At 34.5% G+C, this 23,653-nt stretch overlaps 1 protein-coding gene across 1 annotated transcript; it reads right to left on the reverse strand.

The window, feature by feature from the left end:
* Positions 1-7,477: 7,477 nt before the first annotated feature.
* LOC128558386 (uncharacterized) lies at positions 7,478-17,166 on the reverse strand. The gene is made up of 2 exons (XM_053547363.1): positions 17,033-17,166; positions 7,478-12,536 (listed from the first exon to the last, which is right to left on the reverse strand). Exon 2 carries the CDS (start codon positions 12,525-12,527, stop codon positions 10,437-10,439), a length of 2,091 nt encoding a protein of 696 aa, XP_053403338.1. The 5' UTR covers positions 12,528-12,536; positions 17,033-17,166; the 3' UTR covers positions 7,478-10,436.
* Positions 17,167-23,653: the final 6,487 nt, after the last annotated feature.

The raw sequence follows: 23,653 nt of genomic DNA on the forward strand, positions 1-23,653 counted from the left end.
TGTTAACCTTGATGATATCTAGGTCAAGTTTGAAACTGGGTCACGTGGGGTCAAAAACTAGGTCAGTAGGTCTAAAAATAGAAAAACCTTGTAACTTCTCTAGAGGCCATATTTCTCAATGGATCTTCATGAAAATTGGTCAGAATGTTCACCTTGATGATATCTAGGTCAAGTTCGAAACTGGGTCACGTGGGTTCAAAAACTAGGTCAGTAGATCTAAAAATAGAAAAACCTTGTGACCTCTCTAGAGGCCATATTTTTCATGAGGTCTTCATGAAAATTGGTGAGAATGTTCCCTTGATGATATCTAGGTCGAATTCGAAACTGGGTCACGTGGGGTCAAAAACTAGGTCAGTAGGTCTAAAAATAGAAAAACATTTTGACCTCTCTAGAGGCCATATTTCTCAATGGATCTTCATGAAAATTGGTCAGAATGTTCACCTTGATGATATCTAGGTCAAGGTCGAAACTGGGGCAAATGCCATCAAAAACTAGGTCAGTAGATCTAAAAATAGAAAAACCTTGTGACCTCTCTAGAGGCCATATTTCTCAATGGACCTTCATGAAAATTGGTCAGAATGTTTACCTTGATGATATCTGGGTCAAATTAGAAACTGGGTCATGTGGGGTCAAAAACTAGGTCAGTAGGTCAGAAAATAGAAAAACTTTGTGACCTCTCTAGAGGCCATATTTTTCATGGGATGTTTTTGAAAAAGGTCAGAATGTTCATCTTGATGATATCTAGGTCAAGTTTGAAACTTGGTCACGTGCAGTCAATAACTAGGTCAGTAGATCTAAAAATAGAAAAACCTTGTGACCTCTCTAGAGGCCATATTTTTCAAGAGATCTTCATGAAAATTGGTCAGAATGTTCATCTTGATAATATCTAGATCAAGTTCGAAACTGGGTCATGTGCGGTCAAAAACTAGGTCAGTAGGTCTAAAAATAGAAAAACCTTGTGATGTCTCTAGAGGCCATATTTCTCAATGGATCTTCATGAAAATTGGTGAGAGTGTTCAGCTTGATGATATCTAGGTCAAGTTCGTAACTGGGTCATGTGCAGTCAAAAACTAGGTCAGTAGGTTGAAAAATAGAAAAACCTTGTGACCTTTCTAGAGGCCATATTTCTCAATGGACCTTCATGAAAATTGGTCAGAATGTTTACCTTGATGATATCTGGGTCAAATTAGAAACTGGGTCATGTGGGGTCAAAAACTAGGTCAGTAGGTCAGAAAATAGAAAAACTTTGTGACCTCTCTAGAGGCCATATTTTTCATGGGATGTTTTTGAAAAAGGTCAGAATGTTCATCTTGATGATATCTAGGTCAAGTTTGAAACTTGGTCACGTGCAGTCAATAACTAGGTCAGTAGATCTAAAAATAGAAAAACCTTGTGACCTCTCTAGAGGCCATATTTTTCAAGAGATCTTCATGAAAGTTGGTCAGAATGTTCATCTTGATAATATCTAGATCAAGTTCGAAACTGGGTCATGTGCGGTCAAAAACTAGGTCAGTAGGTCTAAAAATAGAAAAACCTTGTGATGTCTCTAGAGGCCATATTTCTCAATGGATCTTCATGAAAATTGGTGAGAATGTTCAGCTTGATGATATCTAGGTCACGTTCGTAACTGGGTCATGTGCAGTCAAAAACTAGGTCAGTAGGTTGAAAAATAGAAAAACCTTGTGACCTCTCTAGAGGCCATATTTTTCAAGAGATCTTCATGAAAATTGGTGAGAATGTTCACCTTGATGATATCTAGGTCAGGTTTAAAAGTGGGTCACATGCCTTCAAAAACTAGGTCAGTAGGTCAAATAATATAAAAACCTTTTGACCTCTCTAGAGGTCATATTTTTCAACGGATCTTCATGAAATTGGTCAGAATTTTTTATCTTGATGATATCTAGGTCACATGTGCTCAAAAACTAGGTCACTTTGTCAAATAATAGAAATAACGACGTCATACTCAGTTCAACACTGGGTCATGTGGGGATAGGTGAGCGATTCAGGACCATCATGGTCCTCTTGTTTAATGTTTTTGTTCATGCAGATTTAAGCAAATTGAACATACTAATACTTTCTTGTCCAGGTAAATTTGATGTCTCGTCTTGTCAAATTCCTTTGTAGTTATAACTCGTTATGTCGAAAATGTATATGTTAGCTAAATACAGATTTGAGCTTATGTTACGAATATAAGACATATCCAACGTTTTCCATTTGCGAAATATTTTTAAAATGTATATTTTAGAAATAATAAGTTCCCAGATGTGGTTTATCATAGAATAACCCGAATTTTGAGTTCTTATGCGTCAGAATATATCATGAAGGTCGTAAGCCTGAGTGATATATTATTTCCCATTAGAACGAAAAATTCTGTTTATGCTACGATAAATCACACTTGGGAATTTATTTTTTCGATTCTAACACGACATACTAGTATCAACAGTGTTAGAAAAATATAGTAACTACTTTTTAAGGACGTGCTACGCACCTGAATCGGATGACATCATTGCACTTGTGTGGTTTATTGCAGAATAACCCGAGATAGATTTTGTGTGTAGGTTATTTGCTTGTCGTGTTAAAATAAACTTTTTTTGCGGTGGTTGCATATAAGCGTGGAAATATTTTCAGTGAAAACGCTATCTCCAATTAACATTTTTAAGTCAAGGCTTGGTTTTTTGTTTTTCCAATTTTTATTTCATCTCAGTACATTGACATTACGGTAATACATACATGATCATTATATGGATATATTACTTATTAACATTATATTTTAACATTACGTATTTATCCATGTAATTTAACATAGTAAGAGGAACTAGAGCTATCACTTAAGGTGATGAATATACCCCCCGCATGCACTGACATAGTACATTTCAATTTGACGCACACAAGATATTGCATAATTAAGTCAAGGCTTGGTTATCTCAAAGCAGAAGTCTGTTCCTATGAATTTATACTGTTTATAGCTTACAAAATACATGTAATTTAGTATTTGTGATGTTGAATGAATTTTAACACAGTTTTCTGGAGTGATATATCGATTTGTTTGCATAATGTAGTTTTTATATACTCATTGATTTGAAACAGGTTTCATTGTGATACACTGCATTGGAATAATGTTTTGACAATATAGTATTTAATTTGGTATGAAGTATAACATAATATTCATTGTATATTTCTAGCCTCCTTACTGAAGAGTTCATAAGGCAGTTCTATGAATGTGCAGTACAGTATTTTATTGATGTTGTTTTGTTATTAAAAACTTGACCAGCTGCAAAGAAAATGTTATTATTAAGATGTGTTGTTTAAAGATGTTATTTTGCAGGGAAAAAATGTCAAAACTTTTCTGTCTAGTCAGACCTGTCATTACGCCCGCCCGCTTAGCTCAGTAGGTAGAGCGTGAATCTACGGATAGCGGGGTCGCGAGTTCGATCCTCGGGCGGGATGTATGTTCTCCGTGACTATTTGATAAACGACATCGTGTCTGAAATCATTAGTCCTCCACCTCTGATTCATGTGGGGAAGTTGGCAGTTGCTTGCGGAGAACAGGTTAGTACTGGTATAGAATCCAGGAACACTGGTTGAGTTAACTGCCTGCCGTTACATGACTGAAATAATGTTGTAAAAACGGCGTTAAACCCAAAACAACAACAACAAGACCTGTCATTAATAAAACAATGACTAAAATGTACACTTGTGAAAAGAAAAATACTTGTTTTTTATCATAGGGAATCATGTGCATTTTCAAGTGAAAATTTAGTCGAAATAGCTGTTTGTTTAAAAGGGTGGAGGAAATCAATATAGCTTTTAACGAAATGGTTAACTTTCCAAATATGACTTTTCTTATTTTAACTGTGTCATTTTTTTTGAGTTGAAAAGTCAAACTGCATGCAGGAGTTGCTTCCCTTTAATTTTAGAAATCTCTAGCTATAGGTAGGAGAGGTCACTGCACAGAAAATTGAAGAAAAGAACTATTATGTTATAAGTCCGATTTCTTTATTTCTAAAGCATCAACTTCAAAAACTGATGTGGTATCATTGTTAATTATTTTGCAGCTAAATTCAAAGTACATTTGTTCTGGTACATTTCATGTATAATTTCTGAGAAAAATCATTTGATCACGCTATTTATGTACTTTTCCGAAATCAGATTGAGTCCACAAAACGCCAAACATTTAGACATTATGAAAAGTGTATTTTTTCCACCAGATTTATTTACTATGATAAAATTATAAGATAGATTTCTATGGAATATTGTTAATACATCCACCTGTACCTATGCAGTATGTGCTGGTACATTTGTATAACTAATTACTCAATCATGTGATATAAAAATGCAAATACAAATGTATTTTTATTGTGTTTTAATACCAATTTAGTTTGTGCTTGCATTTCTTGCAAAACAAAGGTATTGCATTATTTATACTGTATCACATACTCACTTCTTACCGGTGAGAAAATCAAGAAGAGGAAGAAATTTATTGCATCCTTCATTGATGATTCCGGTCCAAGTATATCTAACATTGCCATCAATGATCCAGTACTTAGGATTTTATTGAAGTCATGCTGGTGTTAGTTATATTGCAAACAAATGAAACATATATATTTTTAGCTCACCAGAGCCGAGGGCTCCTGGCGAGCTATTAGGATCGATAAATGTCTGTAGTCTGTTCATATTTAGTTTGTTTCAACTTTAGCAGCCACCATTTTGAAGCAATCTTAATCAAACTTGGTCAAAATGTTTTGATCACAATACCTCTTATGAGTTTGATTGTGGATTAGATCACATCAGCATGTCAAGGTTATGTGCCTTTGATTGAAAAAAGTTGCTATATTCCACTTTGTTTATACCCTAGCATCTTCATTGAATTTTCGTCACCAAATCCTAGTAATATTTGTGTGTAATGTGTATGACTTCAAGGTTATGGATGAGTTAGATTATCAGCAGATTGAGCTGGACAAGAGTTATATGCCCTTGATTGATATTTTTTCCATATTTTATCTACCGCGTAGTTTACACACTATCACCTTCATTTCTCCACCAACATTAATCATATTTACATAGAATATGTATTATCGCAGTACTTTAGATGAGATAGAATATGGGCAAAGACGGATAGATTGGATGTGAGTGAGTTCAGTTTTGAACACAATGACACAAGTAGGACCAGAGTTTTGGGCCTTTGACTTTGTAAAATCCCTATCCCTAACCTTTTACTTGAGACACAGTTGTGACTTAATCTTAATGAAACTTGGTCAGAATGTTTGTCTTAGATCTGTAGGTCAGGTTTGAAACTGGGTCATGTGGGATCAAAAACTAAGTCGGTCGACCAAATCAAACACTCTAGTGGCCACAGTTGTTACACTCAATATTTAAGAATCTTTGTCAGAATGTTTGCCTCCGGGTCAAGTTTGAATCTTGATTATGTTGGTTTAAAAACTATGTCATCCAGTCAATTCAAATGAAAAGATCTTGAACACTATAGAGGCCACAGTTTTAATTCAATCTTTACGAATCTTGGTCAGAATGATTTCGTTCGTGATCATTAAGACAAGTTCCAAACTGGGTCACTGGGATCAAAAACGAGGTCAGTAGGCCGGATAAAAAGATAAGCTTGTGATCACTCTAGAAAATACAGTTGTTTATAAAAACTTAGTCAGAATGTTTGTCTTGATGATTTCTAGGACAAGTTTGAAACTGGGTCATGTTGGTTTAAAAACAAACAGGTCACTAGCTAGATCAAAGGAAAATCTTTTTAACACATTAGAGTCCACAGCTTAAGTTTGATACTCATTAGAATTGGTCCGAATATTTGTCTTGATGACATCTAAGTCAAATTCGAATCTGGATTTTTAACTCACCTGAGCACGAAGTGCTCAAGGTGAGCTTTTGTGATTGCCCTTTGTCCGTTGTCCATCGTCGTCTGTCCGTCGTCAACAATTTGACTGTTAACATTCTAGAGGTCACAATTTTGAACTTATCTTAATGAAACTTAGTCAGAATGTTACCCTCAATAAAATCTTGGACAAGTTTTATGTTGGGTCATCTGGGGTCAAAAACTAGGTCACCAGGTCAGATCAAAGGAAAAGCTTGTTAACACTCTAGAGGTCACATTTTTAGCCTAATCTTAATGAAACTTGGACAGAATGTTACCATCAATGAAATCTTGGAAAATTTTGATATTGGGTTATCTGGAGTCAACAACTAGGCCACCAGGTCAGATCAAGGGAAAAGCTTGTCAACACTGTAGAGGCCACATTTATGACTATATCTTCATGAAACTTGGTCAGAATGTTAATTGTGATGATTGCAAGATCAGATTTAATTCTGGGTTATGTAGTGTTAAAAACTAGGTCACCAGGTCAAATCAAAGGAAAAGTAAGTAAACACTCTAGAGGCCACATTTATGACCACATCTTAATGAAACTTGGTCAGAATGTTAATCTTGATGATCCATAGGTCAAGTTTAAATCTGGATTAGGTAGAATTAAAATCTAGGTCACCAGGACAAATCGAAGGAAAAGCTTGTTAACACTCTAGAGGTCACAGTTTTGGCCCAATCTTAATGAAACTTGGTCAGAATGTTACCCTTAATTAAATCTTGGAGGAGTTTGATATTTAGTTATCTGGAGTTAAAAACTAGGTCACCAGGTCAAATCAAATGAAAAGATTATTAACACTGTAGTGGCCACATTTATAACCGTATCTTAATGAAACTTGGTCAGAATGTTAATCTTGATGATCTGTGGGTCAAACTTAAATCTGGGTCAGTTGGGGTTAAAAACTAGGTCATTAGGTTAAATCAAAGGAAAAGCTTGTTAACACTCTAGAGGCCACATTTATGACTGTATGAAACTTAATTTGGATGTTAATCTTGATGATCTTTAGGTCAAGTTTGAATCTTGGTCATGTGGAGTAAAAAACTAGGTCAAATCAAAGGAAAAGCTTGTTAACACTTTAGAGGCTAAATCTATGACATTTATGACCATATCTTAATGAAACTTAGTCAGAATGTTGATCTTGATGATCTTTAGGTCAGTAGGTCAGGTGAGCGATACAGGGCATTCATGGCACTCTTGTTTTAGTGTTAAAAGCTGTGCCAACTGGCTAAATCAAAGGAAAAGGCTGCATCTTTGATTGGATATTCGTGAAATTTCTTCAGAATGATTTTCATGATGTAATCTATGTCAAGTTTAAATCTACACCGTCTCAGTTCAAAAACTAGGTCATCTGTTAAAATCAAAGAAAAATGTGTATGCAATAGTGGCTGCATTTTTTTAATTTGATTTGCAAGTTGGTCAGCTTGTTTGTCTGCACAAAAACTCGAAAAAGTTCTTACATGGTCACATTAGGTGAAAAAAACTAGGTCACAGTCAAATCAAAGAATAAGCTTGTTTACCTTTTATGTGCCACTTTTTTAATCTCTGTTAATAAAACATGGTCAGAATTTTTGTTATCATGAAGTATTAGATGATTTTATATTTCTCGAAACTATGTATTTTTTTATTTATTTATTGACATTTAAGATCAATAACATAAAACACAACACAAGGCAATAAATATAATATCACAGCATATAAAAACAATTTCTTTACATAGTTATAAAAACAAATCTAAATTTAAAACTAGGGTAAGATGCATACTTTTAATAAAACAGAAAATTCTAAGCCAGGTGTTATACTTTAGAGAAAGCTAAAGACCTATGGATAACCCATTAAGCTAAAAGCTTATTTCCAATAGGGTCCATGCTAATTTAACAAAAGATACAGTATAAGAAAGGAAAAATAATATAAGGAATACCCAGATTACATAAAATTTATCACAATTAATACATTGTTTTATTATCAACTTATCACATTTGTGTTTAACTTATTTATCACAGATACACTTATCACATACATAATCAGTAATATACAAAATCACTTTTACTTTCTGAAGTTTGCTTATCCAAAAGAAATTTCTTAACTAACCATTTGAGAGTTTTAATATTCTTAATATTTTTTATGTTTTCAGGAAGAAAATTCCATTTCTTACATCCAGTATAACAAAATGTCTGTTTATTAGTGTTATTATTAATACCAGGTAACATAAAATTCTTCTGAGTGCATCTGGAACTTTTAACAAAATTATCACTCATGTATGATGGACAAGTGCCATAAAACACTCTATGCATATGACTGAGTCTAGTTACTTCACTCTATGTTCAACATTTTTAGATGCACATTATCTTGCCAAGTAATAGAATCCCTAGGAGAGTAACCCTTTATGAATCTAATATTTTTGTTTTGCATTACCTGTAATTTGTGTTTTAAACGTTTATTCAGACCTTCATACCAGGACGAACAAGAATAATCAAAATGACATTGTAAAAGTGCAGAACATAAAAGTTTCCTTGTGTTAAAATCCAGACATCCGTTTTGTCTATATAAGAATTTAACTTTTCTATTGACTTTAGTTATAATATTATTTACAATTGAGTCACCTGATAAAAAATTGTCTATTGATAAACCAAGGTATTTTACCTGACTAGAACTATTTATACTATGACCATTGCAAATTACAGACGCTGATCTAAGCTTACTTAGCTTGCGCTTTGGACCAAGGGGAATGTTATTCTGTTTTACTTAGGTGAAGGAATAACTTATTGTCTATTAGCCAGGCTGAGCAACTTTCCAGTACTTGACCAAGTTTGACAGAAATAAAATCCGGATTTTTATGACTAAACAAAATTGTACTGTCATCAGCATATAAAATAAGTCTGCAGTCTTTATCTATACTAGTAATCATGTCATTAACATAGCACAGGATGTAAGAATGTTTGTTGTTCATCACCCCCCACCCCCATGAGAGCTGGGGGCATATAGATTTGGTCATATCTGTCCGTCCGAAGATCGTGACTCGCCTAGTTAAAAAAGTATTTAATATAATTTGATGAAACCTTATCATGATATGAACTTGGAAGAATGAACTTGCGCACCTTCTATTTTTTGTCTGGCTCTGACCACTATTTTTAGAGTTATTGCCCGTGAAACAGTCAAAAATGCACATTTTCACATTTTGACACGCCTAGCTCAGAAAGTATTTGATATAGATTCATGAAGCCTTGCATTAGTCTCAATCATGATATGAACTTGCGCACCTCCTATTTTTCATCTGGGTTTGCCCCTATTTCTAGAGTTATAGTTCTAAAATAGTCAAAAATGCACGTTTTCACCTTTTGACGCGCCTAACTCAAAAAGTATTTGATATAAATTGATTAATCAATGCATGAGTTTTTATCATGATATGAACTTGCACACCTCCTATTTTTAGTCTAGCTCCGCCTCCTATGTTTAGAGGTATGGGCCCTGAAATAGTAAAAAATGCACATCTTCACCTTGTGACATGCCTAGCTCAAAAAGTACTTGATATAGATACATGAAACCTTGCACGTGTCTTAATCATGATACGATCTTAAGCACATCCTATTTTTCATCTGGGTCCGTCCCCTATTTTCAGTGTTATGGCCCCTAAAATAGTCAAAAATGCACATTTTTACCTTGTGACGCAGATAACTCAAAAATGTATTTGATATAAATTGATTAAATCTTGCATGTATCTTTAGCATGATATGGACTTGCACGCCGCCTATTTTTTATCTGCCTCCGCCTCCAATTTTCAGAATTATGACCCATGAAATGGTCAAAAATGCACATTTTCAGCTTTTGACGCACCTAGCTCAAAAAGTAAATGATATAAATGGATGAAAACTTACATGAGTCTTTATCATGATATTCACTTGCATACCTCTTATTTATTTGCTGGTTCCTTACCCTATGTTTACAGTTACTGCCCCTCAAATTGTCAAAAATGCACATATTTTACCTAATTATGTGCATACCTCAAAATATTTAATGTAAACTCATAAAACCTTGCTTGAGTCTATATCATAATGTGACCTTGCCCACTTGGCATTCTTCTTGAGAATCTTAGCATTTATTACGTAAATTGAGTTAAAGTCCTTGAAATAGCCAAAATAGTGGATTTTTTGTTTGTGATGCTCATAGCTCAAAAAGTACATGTATGTGGTATAGAATAATGAAACCTTTTCATAATATTTTTTGAGGCTATATCCCATTAAGACTGCAAACATTTGAATTATTTCCCCTTATTTGTGACAAATGTACCAGTGGGGGCACACCCTGTGTCCTACAGACACATTTTAGTTTATATACGGTCTATTTTATATTGATGAGGTGACTTTTTTGCTATACACGCTATGGTCCCGCGCATCTAGATAATATCTGGAAAAAAATACAACAGAAGAGGTCAAAAGATTGTTTTTATTATTCCTTTAATCAAATAACTTCAGAGTCCAAGTATGGTAAATTTGTAAAAACAAAGTTTCTGCTTATAAAATAATCCAGTATAATCTAAAATGTTTTGCTTCTATTCCTTTACAAAAACCTGTAAAGCAGATGTACAATATGCCATCTAGCGACATTATGGGTGGATTTCCAGTTCAGTGACCGTCTATAACAGGTTAATGCGTCCATTAATCTATCCTCAATCTCCATACACTGACCTAGTAAATTCAGTGCTGTTTCCCTGTGTTGGAGGTAGGGCTCAGTATCAATTGTATGAATCAGTCTGCCTAGAGCTCTCTGCTGACCAGCGCGATTGTCAAGTTTTCTATATGTCATATACTGTAGGTAGTATAGGTATGGAAGTGAATCAACAACCGCCCAATCCACCCAGTAGTCTTTTCTATCTCTGGTCTGGCGTTCTTCTTCTGTACATCTGAACATTTCATACTTCAGACCATTGGGAACACAATGTTTCTCCTCTCGGGTAAATACAACCCCAAAAGCAACATTTATATTCAATGTAGTTTTGTAATCATAACACAACAAACAGTTGTCTGAAAATCTTAAGTTGCTAAAATATACAAACATGTCTTTACTCGCGTAACCACATATTGGCAGAGTAACTCTTGTATCGTACCTTTGTTCCACCTCATGAAGAGTCACTGACGCCCTATGTATGTCTCCAGAACAGAATAGAACAGACGCTAGTTTCAGACGTCCGGATGCAACATCAGAGTCAGTACCTAACGACAGCCATTGTAATGATTCAGCAGAAATACACCGACCACCTGATATGTCAGCAGACGCTAACATTGTACCTAATGTTGTACATAGTATAGGTGCTAAAATCTCGGCTGCAGCAAGTTCAGAACATCTGCCGTTTGCGCGAAATGTCAACACCCTCCGAATGTTATCTTTCATATCATTACAATTTATAATATGAGTATAATTATCTAAACCATTTACTATTTCCTGAAATATTATATGAGTGTCTTGATACAAATCATATTGTAGCCCCCTGTATATGTTCAAACGAACATCTTTTGGAGACATAAAATAATGACTAATCCTATGGAACAAAGTCGCATTAAGCCGATCACCTATATCATCTATGTTTATACCTAATATTGCGATACATTTACTGTCAATTATATTTCCTATCATGAACACTATATTTTGTCTCGCTTCTAGATTCAATCGCCCATCTAGTAAATTATTTTCTGGAACGAAATAATGCGGACAATTATTTATGAATACGCGTAATTGCAGAAGTCGCAAACTCATTATAATACAAAAAATAAGATTTTCCTCTCTCCATAGTTCCGAGTTTGTTATTTCAACTAAATGCATCAGAACAGTTTTACATTGATAGCTTGTCACAGTTCCATTTAGAAATGTTTTCATTATCATTTTTAGAACAACGTAACATCTGATCTGTGTAATATTCATGTTGAACATCAGGCAGCGTTCTGCTATAGACGTAGATATTCTCCATTCTAGTCTTTCAGTTTCACTCAAGCAGTGTCCAGTAGACACGACAAAGCATCCACTGTTTACTGAAAAACACTTGAGATTCCTGCCAGGCCATTGGCCTGCTATAGTTCTTGTTACCCATGGTAAAGCTTCTGTTGGCCAGCTCTTACAAGGGAGACCAATCACACGATCATCGTTTAATTCTGCACTTGATGAAGAAGGACCATGTCGTATCTTTCCCGGTTGAAGAACATGTAAAAGTGTATTTTTCATCAGAACTCGTCCTTCATCATCATATTCAAAGCTATAATCAGGTAAATCTTCCCTTGCTTCAGGAATATCCGACCTTAACAGCTGAAGTCTACAATAACCAGGTGCTGCATTGTCTCGAAGCATCAGTAAGTTTATTTTACCTTGCTCCCATTGCCACCAGTCTTGTATTATATTGTACCTGCTGTAGCAAATTAATGTATCCGTGTCAGAATTCAGTCCTAGTGTAGTAGTTCCTTCTGTTTGACTGCCAAATTTAAATACTGTGATATCACCATTAAATTTTCTGATGACATAATGTTCCAGTGTATATAGACTTTCCAATAAAAGTCCAGTCCTTCTCCTTATCATAACTGTCCTCTCATTCACTCCTATATCATCCAGGACACGTGACAGGCGGAGCGAAAAAACACGTAACTCGTCTGCTAGTCTATCCATGATTCTGTCCTGCAAATAGAACAAAGGGTAAATTCATCCTTTTATAAAAAGAAGAAGGTTTGATCACAAGTATCGTATTAGAAAACATACTTTAACGGGATATGTATACATATTAAAACATTCAATTACAATAAAAAATGTCATATATTTCTTATTTCTTATACATGTACATGCTATAATTATAAGTACCCTCTAAAAATAAAAAGGCGTTGTTTTCTTATTATGAAAAAAGTTGCTATCTAGGAATTATGCAGTCTGTTTTATAGTTTGTGAAAAGAGCAATAATTAACATTATAATCATAAGGAGTTGTCTATCTTTGTTCATACAGTAGAGCTAACGACTGGAAGGAGATTGATTTAATACAAATAGAAGGTGCTGAGCTTGATTTAATAGCTAAATATTCTGTTAAAATAGGACTATGGTTTATAATGAATTTTAACTTTAGCTAACAAGATTAAGTCAGGTTATAAGGTAAATGTGTGAAATCCAGTCTAATACATTTAATGGTTATTGAAATACGAGTATTCACGCAAAACTAACAAATGTGTGACACCGACGCCGGCACCAGGTTGAGTATAACAGTTCAGATATTTTATAGAGATAAAGTACGGACGATATTGTAAATGTTGTTTCCGTCTAAACCTCCTACTTGCAACCTATAAATGGATGTATTAAAGTTTATCTATTGTACTAAATCGGGGTGCTTCAAAGTGTCAGTTTGTCAAGCTGATATGCCCATATTATAATGAAAACATAAAATTGCAAATTATTTCTTTCTTTTGCATCGTTTTATCTACACATTGGTCAATTTTATGACAGGAAAATACTCCACGAACAAATCTGTGAATGCCTTTAAATATTGGGTTTTGTAACACGAGTTTCATGGATTTGAATTACCTTCCATTTTCAGGCACAGACAGAATGAAACGGATCCCGGAACATTTTATTTTTATATTTTGTTTGTCGGGACACCTATTGGTGTCTATGGTGATATATTTAGGCCATGCAATCATTTTTTTCAGAGTGAATTATCCCGTGAACACGATATCTTATCTTGAGCGTTTGACATCTTATCTCGAGCGCTCGACATTTTATCTCGAGCGCTGCACATCTTATCTCGAGTGCGTGACAACTTATCTCGTGTGCTCGACATCTTATCTCGTGAATTTGACATCTTATCTTGAGCGATCAACGTCTTATCTCATGCGCACAACATCTTATCAATATATATTAAAGCCCTTTGTGTGAAATCATATCAGTAAAAACATACGACTGCCGCCGGTTTTGTTTTCTTTTTTCGTTTTACGTACAACCATTTGAACAGCCCCTGGTATATTGTATAAAACTATTGATATTTTTATTATTTATCTCCTATTTTTTGTCAATAAACAGTTCACTTGCATGCAAAATAGCAACAGATTACACTATAAAACATGCCAACTAATTCTTTATATGGAGTAACTTAAACCCAAACCTTGTTCAGACTTACGAATGCTATACAAAGAATATATCCTCATTGAATGGCTTGCCGGTCTATAGTTAAAACTGTTACCTGAATTCCGAAGTGTTTTATTACTGAAATAGTCTTTTATAATTTCTTTTTTCAAAATGTTCTTTGACTTTAACCTATCAAAATTTAATGCTGAATTGCAGAATGGTTAGTAGCACAAACTATGGACCGACGATTTATAAAATGAGTAACGTAATAACAAAGTTGTGGAAATGTAACATAAATCGTATTATATTGATTAGCTCTAATCTTAAAAGAGATTTTATGGTAAAATATGTCAATACGAAACCACGAAATTTATTCACTGATAAGAGCCACTTACAACGCAGCTATAAAACACGAGAATTTATATAAATACTTCAAGGTTGACGTAAATAACAAGCAGTTTCACGAAATTGCAAAATATTGCTGGCTATGTTAACCGCAGTGTTTTCCATTTGGTATATATGGAAGCCATGGATGGACAATTGATTTCCATACTTCCCACTTCTGATTTCTAACTTTTGCAATTCACACTTCCAACTTCTTGACTTCTTACTTCCTATTTCTAACTTCTACACTTGTAACTTCCAACTTCCTGACTTTTGACTTCTGATTTTCAACTTTAACATTTCTTACTTCCGACTTTTTAACTTCTAACTTCTAACTTCCAACTTCCTGAATTCCGATTTTCTACTTCTGCACTTCTGACTTCCAACTTCCTGACTTCTTACTTACGACTTCCAACTTCACACTTTTAACTTCCGACTTCCAAGGAGGGAAAGTTTGAAGTCAGATGTGTGGAAGTTGGAAGTCAGGAAGTTAGAATTCAGAAGTGCGGAAGTTAGAAGAAAGAAGTAAGAAGTCAAGAACTCGGATGTAAGAAGTATGGAAGTTTGAAATCAGAAGTCGAAAGTCGAAAGTCAGGAAGCTGGAAGTCAGAAGTGCGGAAGTTAGAAGTCAGAAGTGCGGAAGTTAGCAGCAGGAAGTAGGAAGTCCCAAGTGCAAAAGTTCGAAGTCAGAAGTGGGAAGTACTGAAATTAATTGTCCCTCCAGGGCTTCTATACAATAAAACATACCTTTAAATTTCTAAAGATCATACCAAAAATATCCTGAAATCTCCAGGCAACCGAAGAAGATCTCGTTAATCAACAAAGACGCTATGGAATCTTTCAAATTCTTATCAATGAAAGTGTGGAATTCTTTACAAGTTTTAATCTGAAATGCAGTGAATGTGAACTCTTTTAAAAATCAGTTACAAAAGCTTTTATTTGATGAATTCTGCACTGCATATGTTAATCGAAATTCTACAGATGTTCAGACATAATACGTTCTTTTTTGTGTCATTATGTTTTAATATGTATTTTAATAATTTGTACCTTGTTGAAGGCCTCATTGTTAATATGTGATTTCATTTGTAATTGCATAACGAGTTAACTTTCGCAATTATTATTATTATTATTATTATTATTATTATTTTATAATCATTATTATCATTATTATTATTATTATCATTATTATCATTATTATTATTATTATCATTATCGTTATTATTATTATAATCATCATTACTATGCTCAGGTTTACTTCAGGAAGTAGTATACCATAACATTTCAATATGCGCATTCCTGACCGGAAGCTAAACAGCAAACTAAAGAAATGCTCTTGTTTATACTACATAAAATTGTAATATATCCAATGGTTGCAGCACACATCAGGGCCTATTTTAAATATCTATAACTTACATTCTCTTTAAGAAGAGTGTCAATTCTGTATAAAAAGAAAAAGAAAAGTTGGGGGTAGGGGTTGGGGTCATGTTTGAAGAAAAATATTTTTATTCAAATATACAAACTGCAAATTCAGATTAAGAATGAAACCCTTAATTGCAGTAGTGGTGTATGATCTAAGTATCCACGACAAATTCTGTCAAGGTATTATCTCATAATTAACATCCTACCTACATGTAAAGCATATATGTATCGTGTAATGTCAGCAAAAAATGCAAAGAAATAAGAAAAATAGCTCTACAAAGCAATAATAAAAACTGGGTCTATCTGAATCCGCCATTATGCGTTTTCCCCTTTATTTTACGCGCATTTTCCTTAAATGAAAGTTTACAACAATATTCACGACTATCTAAATGTGCTTGAAAATAAAACCAACCTGAATACAATGTAATGTTTTATGGTTTAATTATGCTGCAATAATATATGAATAAATTATTACAGAAACGCTAGAAACTTTGTTGCGGTAAAATGAAGTCATCAACGTCACGAGGTGACGTGTCAGTTACCGCGCAAAATAAATTGCTTTTAGCCTGAAAGAGCAGTTCTGAGCATTTCAGAACAAGTTGCACAAATATTTTTATGACTAATTTGCTTTGAATAATTATCAATGTTAGCGACTTTTATGTTCTTAGATTGAAATAAAATGTAAGACAATAGGTGATAGTTACTGATGTTACTGTGAATATAGTTGGGTACAAGATTACTATTTTGGCTATTTCCTACCCCCACCCCCACAAAAAAAAAATCCATTTTCCGTTTCCTTTGATAATTTGGTATTTATATACTAAAAGTATACTGACAATGTTCATTTCTCAGTAGAAATTAGTCATATCTTGAATTAAAACAATGTTAACATGGAAACAAATACCACAACTTATTTATCTAAATTCAAAATTCAGAGAATTTGACACTTGCACTTACAATGAACAGTGGTTCAGCATTTTAATTGTATTTAAATATGGTCCACTAGATTAATAATTGCAAGCTCACTGACTTTTACATAATACAAGTCGGATGAGGATTAATGCAGTAAGCATTTCAAGCTTTAATATTTAAAGAAATGAAAATAAACTGAACAGCTCGTTATCATACATAGTTGCCTGAAACGTGAGAAAATTCAACTACTAGATATTTTCAGTTACATTATTATTTACACACATTAGAGAGCAACTTCATGAATACATCATTATAGTATTTTTCCACAAGATTTGTACTAAAACGTGCATACCTCCGATGAGCAATACACAATCCTTTTGTTAAAATTTCAAATTGTCTTCTCCTTCATAAAATTTCATTCTATGCAACGTTATCAGTAGGAGTACAAACAGATTTTTAAACGACATATCGACCCAGTTATTATTATCTATTGAAAATTCCCCGTGTTGTGATTGTATATGAGACTCGGTATCCAAGTGAAATAAAGCTATAAAAGTTTTATATGACCAAGTATAAAAGATTATCTCGCCTCCTACAAGATTCTTGCATTTCTATTGGTCAACAGACGTCACGTGGAGACAGGATATATTCCATATCCTGCTAGTACATTACAGACATGAAATTTGATTAAAAACAAAATGGCTGCCGCACCGCTAGGGTAATTAAAACAAGTCAGAATATAAGCCCAAGCTATAGATATCATTTCCGAGATAAAAAAAGTTAGTGTTGTCTTGCCGCTCTTATTTTTCCTGTCTAATTTAGGTTCGTGAAGTGAGTAGTGAATTATATATAGAAGAACAGTAACTCTGTATGGCACGGCCGCGATTGACCTTGACCGTTGACATGTTAATGTTGTTTTAGTAAAATCATCGGAAAGCAAAGGAATTAACGCAATTGTAAGACAGCAGTTTGTTGTAGGATCATTTAATCTACCTACAAGATAAAGGAATTAACAGGAAACGGAACTAAAGCGGAAGTTTTAAAAGACATTTCTGACATCGTCTAATCTGATGATTTTTCGAAAGGATGGAACGTAAAAGTTTTTCAAAACCAGTTCATAACCTGTATAAATGAGACTCTGTGTTTTGTGATTCTGTCAAAATACAGTTCATTTTTCATTTTATGGCTGGTGTTAATCAACTATAATCAAAGCATGAAAACCAGGGAAGATTTCAGGATTCCAGTCTGCACTGTAAGTAGCTTTATTATAATATAAAATCTGTGTCAATCAGTACAGCGAGAATGTAAAAGGTAGTCGGCAAGATAAAATCGTTACACTGCTTGTTGGTGACAGGATACGGGATATACGCTGTCTCGAAAATCCATATCAGGCTTGAGCTACGCTCTCGCCTCATATGGATTTCTTCGACAGCGTATATCCCGTATCCTGTCACCAACAAGCAGTGTAACTGATCACAGGAGCCTGAAATTCTATCTATAATGCTCAAAAATGGCAAAATATAAAAATGACCCCTCCTATATATATAAAAAGAAAAACATTATAAAAAGTTCTTTTTTTATATATATATAGGAGGGGTCATTTCTATATGTAGCCATTTTTGGGCATTATAGATAGAATTTCAGGCTCCTGTGAACTGATATTATCAACTAACATCGACGTTGATTGCGGACACCGGATGGCAGACTAAATTAGGGTGGTCTTGGAATACTTAAGGTTAGTATATTACAAAATATACGTTAACTGTGTTTATCTCTTTTACACAGTCAATTTTATTTCCCTGCACATGTATTTCACAAAATCATACTTAAAAGAGACATGTCGTGTTCAGCCCACGTAATAACTATTTTCAAACATTTAAAAGTATTAAAGCTATTAGTTTTCTCCTGGAAATCGGTCCTGCGCATAATTCAAATATTCAACTCCAGAATGCTTAATATTTTGTAATAGTTTATCTCCCCTATAGCGTGTTCAACATCTATTGAACTTGTGATTATTATAGAAGCATCAAGACGGAGATATTTCAATATCGCACTGCCGCGTTATCATCATCGTACTATCGCCTTACGGTGTCAATGCGAATAGAAAAATGACCTCGGACATTTTCATATTCAGATTGCCTATCCGATTAAGGAAAATGTGGTATAAAGATAGACTTCTGAAATTGCATAGTTATGATAGTTGAAGACCATTTCTTGATAAATGCGACTTCATTTTACAAGTTTATGAACAAAAAAGAAGACTTTGTAGACATTTCTCATTATCTTTTCTATTAAAATATGAACATAAATCATTTTTACGTTTTAAACATCTTTCCCACCAGTGACGCAACAAAATAGTTCACCTGCCTTTGTAAATAATTATTATATACGTATGTTGCAAAAATGACACTTGGTCACGGGTGGAAAGTGTTTAAAATTGAAAAAAAACTACGTACAGGGTGTCAGCAAATAAATTTTTACATAAATATTTGACAATTATTGCATGTGTTTCCTAAACCTTACATATATACAGCTTTATTCATTTTTGTAAATATTTCAAGCACAGAAAACACTAAATTAAATAAATAGGGGACATAGAAAGTGAAGCTAGAAAGCAGACAGATCCTTATAAGTATATCTTATGAATTTTGCAATCAGATCTGTTACCTCTTGACAGTCTAAGTCCGTCGATTGAGTGTTATCAGGATTGAAACAACTGCATCTGTCATAAGTCAAGAACCAAGCAAGAGGCATCGACATATTACATAATTATGTGTCTTCAATGTAAACTTTTGTAGGACACAGTTGAAGCGAACCTAGAATGCATTTTAAGAGCAACATTTGCTTTTATTCGATCCAATTTCCTATACCCTAACAAAAACTACACCAGACACCATCTCATTAACTAACCTGATTGCTTCCAAAACTTACACTGACACGCATATAACTAATACTGACTCGCCCATAACTAACACTAACACCCACAGAATTAACATCAATTCGCTCACACGTCTGAAACTTATTTCGAAGCCAACCGAAATAGTAAGGACCTCTAAGAACTAACGCAGACACCCCAAGAATATCTATATAAATGTTAATACTAGCTAGTGAAGTTCCACTGATATAAAATGCTATAAGTAAGGTATCCCTGAACCCGCAGTGGAATAGGCAGTCTCCTGCACCCCTCCGTTTCAACTGAAAAAGGCCAACTACACCAATGTAAGTCCAGCTACACCACTGCATGTATACAATAATAATCCTCCACATAATGCCCGGTCAGTATTGTACATGTGTATAAATACAGTATAGCAATAGATGTATAGAAAACAAACAATAGGATATGCATCAGTGTTATCATGGGCACTCGGGTGGTAATAACTGAAGTACAGTTAGGGACCAAATGTTTTGTTCCACTCTTATTTTTTCCGTTCCGTTTATTTTGAAAAATGTCAATAAAACCGATAATCTGCATGGTATCAGTTTATTTATTGTATTAAAATATTTCATAGTAGACATACCTTAAATACCAATGCTTATTTTAACTAAAAATGCACATTTTAAAATTTTCAAAAATATGATCCTTAGTTACAAACTGTTCGAATTTCAAGAAAACGAAAATAAAATAAAACTATTTTTTGTGACAGTTTGATAGGAATATAACTTATTTATCAGTATTAAAAGCTGTTATATAAAACTATCAGCTACTGAAGTCAAGAAATAGCATTGAACTTAGGGCAAAATCCCGAGCATAATGTCCGATGTCCTTTCCACATCTCGACGCCCCAGAATAAGAAGGGCGTAAGTGTTAATTACGCTCTTTTATGAATCATACATTTTTAGAAACTATACACCAAGGGGCATAATTCTGTAAAAATATTTTTGTCACAAACTGCTGTGACCAATGATAAAAGGGCATAAGTGAAAAGTTTTTCAGAATCCCAGTAAAAGAAGGGCGTATCTGCACTTAATTGTTGTACCAGAAAAGTCCACTTACGCCCTTAGAATTGAAAGGGCGTATCTGTCATAGACAGTTTCTTTTCATTTTGCCGAAAACTATGATTTTCCACTTACGCCCTTCTAATTCTGGGGCGTCGATCTATCCAAATATGAAGTATCTATGTGGATTAATTAGCGAGATGTGAGCAAAAATAGTGACTCCTTGACCCTGGTGACTCTTAAGTTATCCAGATTTAAAGAACTCAATAGCAGGTACACACTGACTAAATATACAATTTCTGTGTGTGTAGATATGAGCAATAACGAATAATTTTGTTTTACATAACCATATTTGTCCTACCAGGGGTCATAACTATGGAAACAATGGTGGATCTGGCAGGTTATTTAACTTGATGGAGATCTTATGTTAGTTGTTAAGAAAAAATATAAATGCGGTCCCTATAATGTTCTCAATGACATAATCGACCCGTTGGGGGACCAATCTGAGGCCCTAACTCTCGAACTCATGACTAGATCTGACCAATTGAACACAGAATTTAAGAACTAATTCTGATATAAGTTGTGTGCATAATTGGAGCAAATCAAAACTTAAATGAAAGTATTTTCGTGCAACAAAAGCTAAAATAGCCATTTAGCACTGTCAGGGACAATAAATTTGGAACCCATTTTGGGTCTAGTCGGTTGATAAACTCGACCGAGATCTTACGGTGGTATAAGTTTTGTGCATGTTTGGTAAATTTCAAAAATAGATAAATAAATAAATGCATTCTCTAGCGTGTAAACGAGGAAAAGAACGGACTCGTGGTTACAAATTCAGCTTGATTGTGACAGGTGAGCTAATAAGCAGTAATGTTTCTAGTGAACATAATGACGATAGTTGGATGACGATGACGCGAGATAACGATAGTGATAAGACGATAGTACGATGGGGAAAAAGTGTTGGTACGATGATTGCAATGCGACATTACGATAACGAAACACGACAATAAATAGTATTATCGCGTTTCCGTTGTCGTTGTTTCGCATAATTCATCGTACTATCACGTCTTCGCGATCTAGTACACGGATCGTGTGGTCGTGAGTTTGATCCTCGGGCAGGGCGTATTCTCTGCGTGACTATTTCATAAACGACATTGTGTCTGATATCATTAGTCCTCCTCGTCTGACTCGTGTGGGGAAGTTGGCAGTTACTTGCAGAGAACAGGTTTATACTGATACAGAACTCTTCCCCCCCCCCCCCCCCCCCCCGGCCCAAATTTCATGACTGAAATACCGTTGGAAAACGGCGTTAAACCTAAAACCAACGCCTTCGTTATTGTAGTTCCGTGATTTCGCGTTTTCGTTATCGTACCATCATTATCGCAAGACGCAAGACTGTTTATCGATGTTGATTCATATGCCTCCCATTGGAGTAAAAGTATACGAACTGATATATCATAAAATCTGTTTGCAATAAATATAATGTCCTTTTAGAAATGTTGCATTTAAAAATTATGTTGATTCTAGCAGGGACTATTATCTAAGCAGAGTATAAGAACCTTTCACTTGTTGCGGGAAAAGATGGGAATATCCGGAACGAGGGTAACTGTTTAGGTGGTTACTTGGCAGTAGCCTCGTTTCCGCCTAAACAGTTACTCGAGTACCGGATATCCCCTTCTTTATCCGCTGGCAGTGATTTGTTTTTCTTGAATGCTTTACCCTTCAATATGTAGAAGATATAAAGAAAAACGAAGGTCAATTTTAAGGCGTTATTTTGTTATAATATTGTATGAATTTACGCATGCATTCATAAAATATAGCACTTAATCATCTTACACCCCTGGTTGTAAGATCTGTTTTTATAGCACCGAAAAAACACGGGAAAATCCTGTCAGGCACGCAAGAATGTTAGAGAATCGAAAGTGGAAATTCTTATTTTAAGAGATTAGCAAGCACATACAACAAAAAATGGAGTGGAGTATTGTATAATGTCAAATGGGACCTCCAGCAATTTCCCCAAGAGGTTTACGAGACCGTAAGTTCTAAGCAGTTGAGAGACCGGATGTCCTCCAAGTTTGGAAAACTTTTGATCAGGCGATATACATGATCCAAAAATACGGTGTTTCATTTTTAAATAAACTTTCAAAATACATATTTGGGAATTGAAATGTTGACATCTATGGAATCCTATACTGACAAATGTACGGTCATGGTTCGACGTTACGACAGTGACTTTATGTGTCTTTGTATAGAACGTATTGCACTGAAAACATTTTACGTTTATGCATCTCATCTTAACAATACATGATTTGGTCAATTGTGTTGATTTATACATGTCGTGTCGTAAAGTTGCATAGTACCATAGCGCGTTGCAGTTGACAATACGACATGACAATGACCCTACATAGTTTCAATAGATACCAAGACCACCAAATTTAGTAGTAACATGTAACACACACGTGCATGATCATTATAAAATGTTGTCAATCATCCTTGTTTATATTTCTCCCATAAATGCTAAAACTAGTATTTTTTCCTGAGTCTGAAAGATGTAAGAAAAATCAGTAGAAATTAAAACAACAATAAAAAATAATAACAAATTTCATGTTTATAATAAGAGTCATTTCTCTTTTGTAATGCAAACACACTTTGTCATTTCACAGAACTAAGGTAGACACCTTAAAACTGCAGGAAAGACGTTTAGTTGAAACTGTAAATGCTTTTGTCCAACCAGATATCACCGACAGACGCAATCAGATAATTGCAGATTTATCTGACGACGACAAAATTCTCAACCGCAGCAGCAACAACGACAGCAACCAGCACCTGTACCTCGTCAGCAGAGGGAACAACAGGCTTCTTTGGAAGTTCGTGAACCAAATGAACAACCTGAACCCGTAATGCCGCCTGCTCAACAGATACGTAGGAGGAGTTAAATGGAGTTAAATAAAAGCTATTATTTGACATCATCGTTTTTCTCTCAATTTGATTTCTACAATAGAATTTACATACACAGTAACAAAGTATTAGAATTACC

This window comes from Mercenaria mercenaria, chromosome 7 (assembly GCF_021730395.1).
Source record: "Mercenaria mercenaria strain notata chromosome 7, MADL_Memer_1, whole genome shotgun sequence".
In the NCBI taxonomy this organism is placed as follows: domain Eukaryota; kingdom Metazoa; phylum Mollusca; class Bivalvia; order Venerida; family Veneridae; genus Mercenaria; species Mercenaria mercenaria.

Bases quoted from the DNA above. Each gene is read 5' to 3' on its own strand.
- LOC128558386 (XM_053547363.1), bottom strand. From the start codon at position 12,527: ATGGATAGACTAGCAGACGAGTTACGTGTTTTTTCGCTCCGCCTGTCA.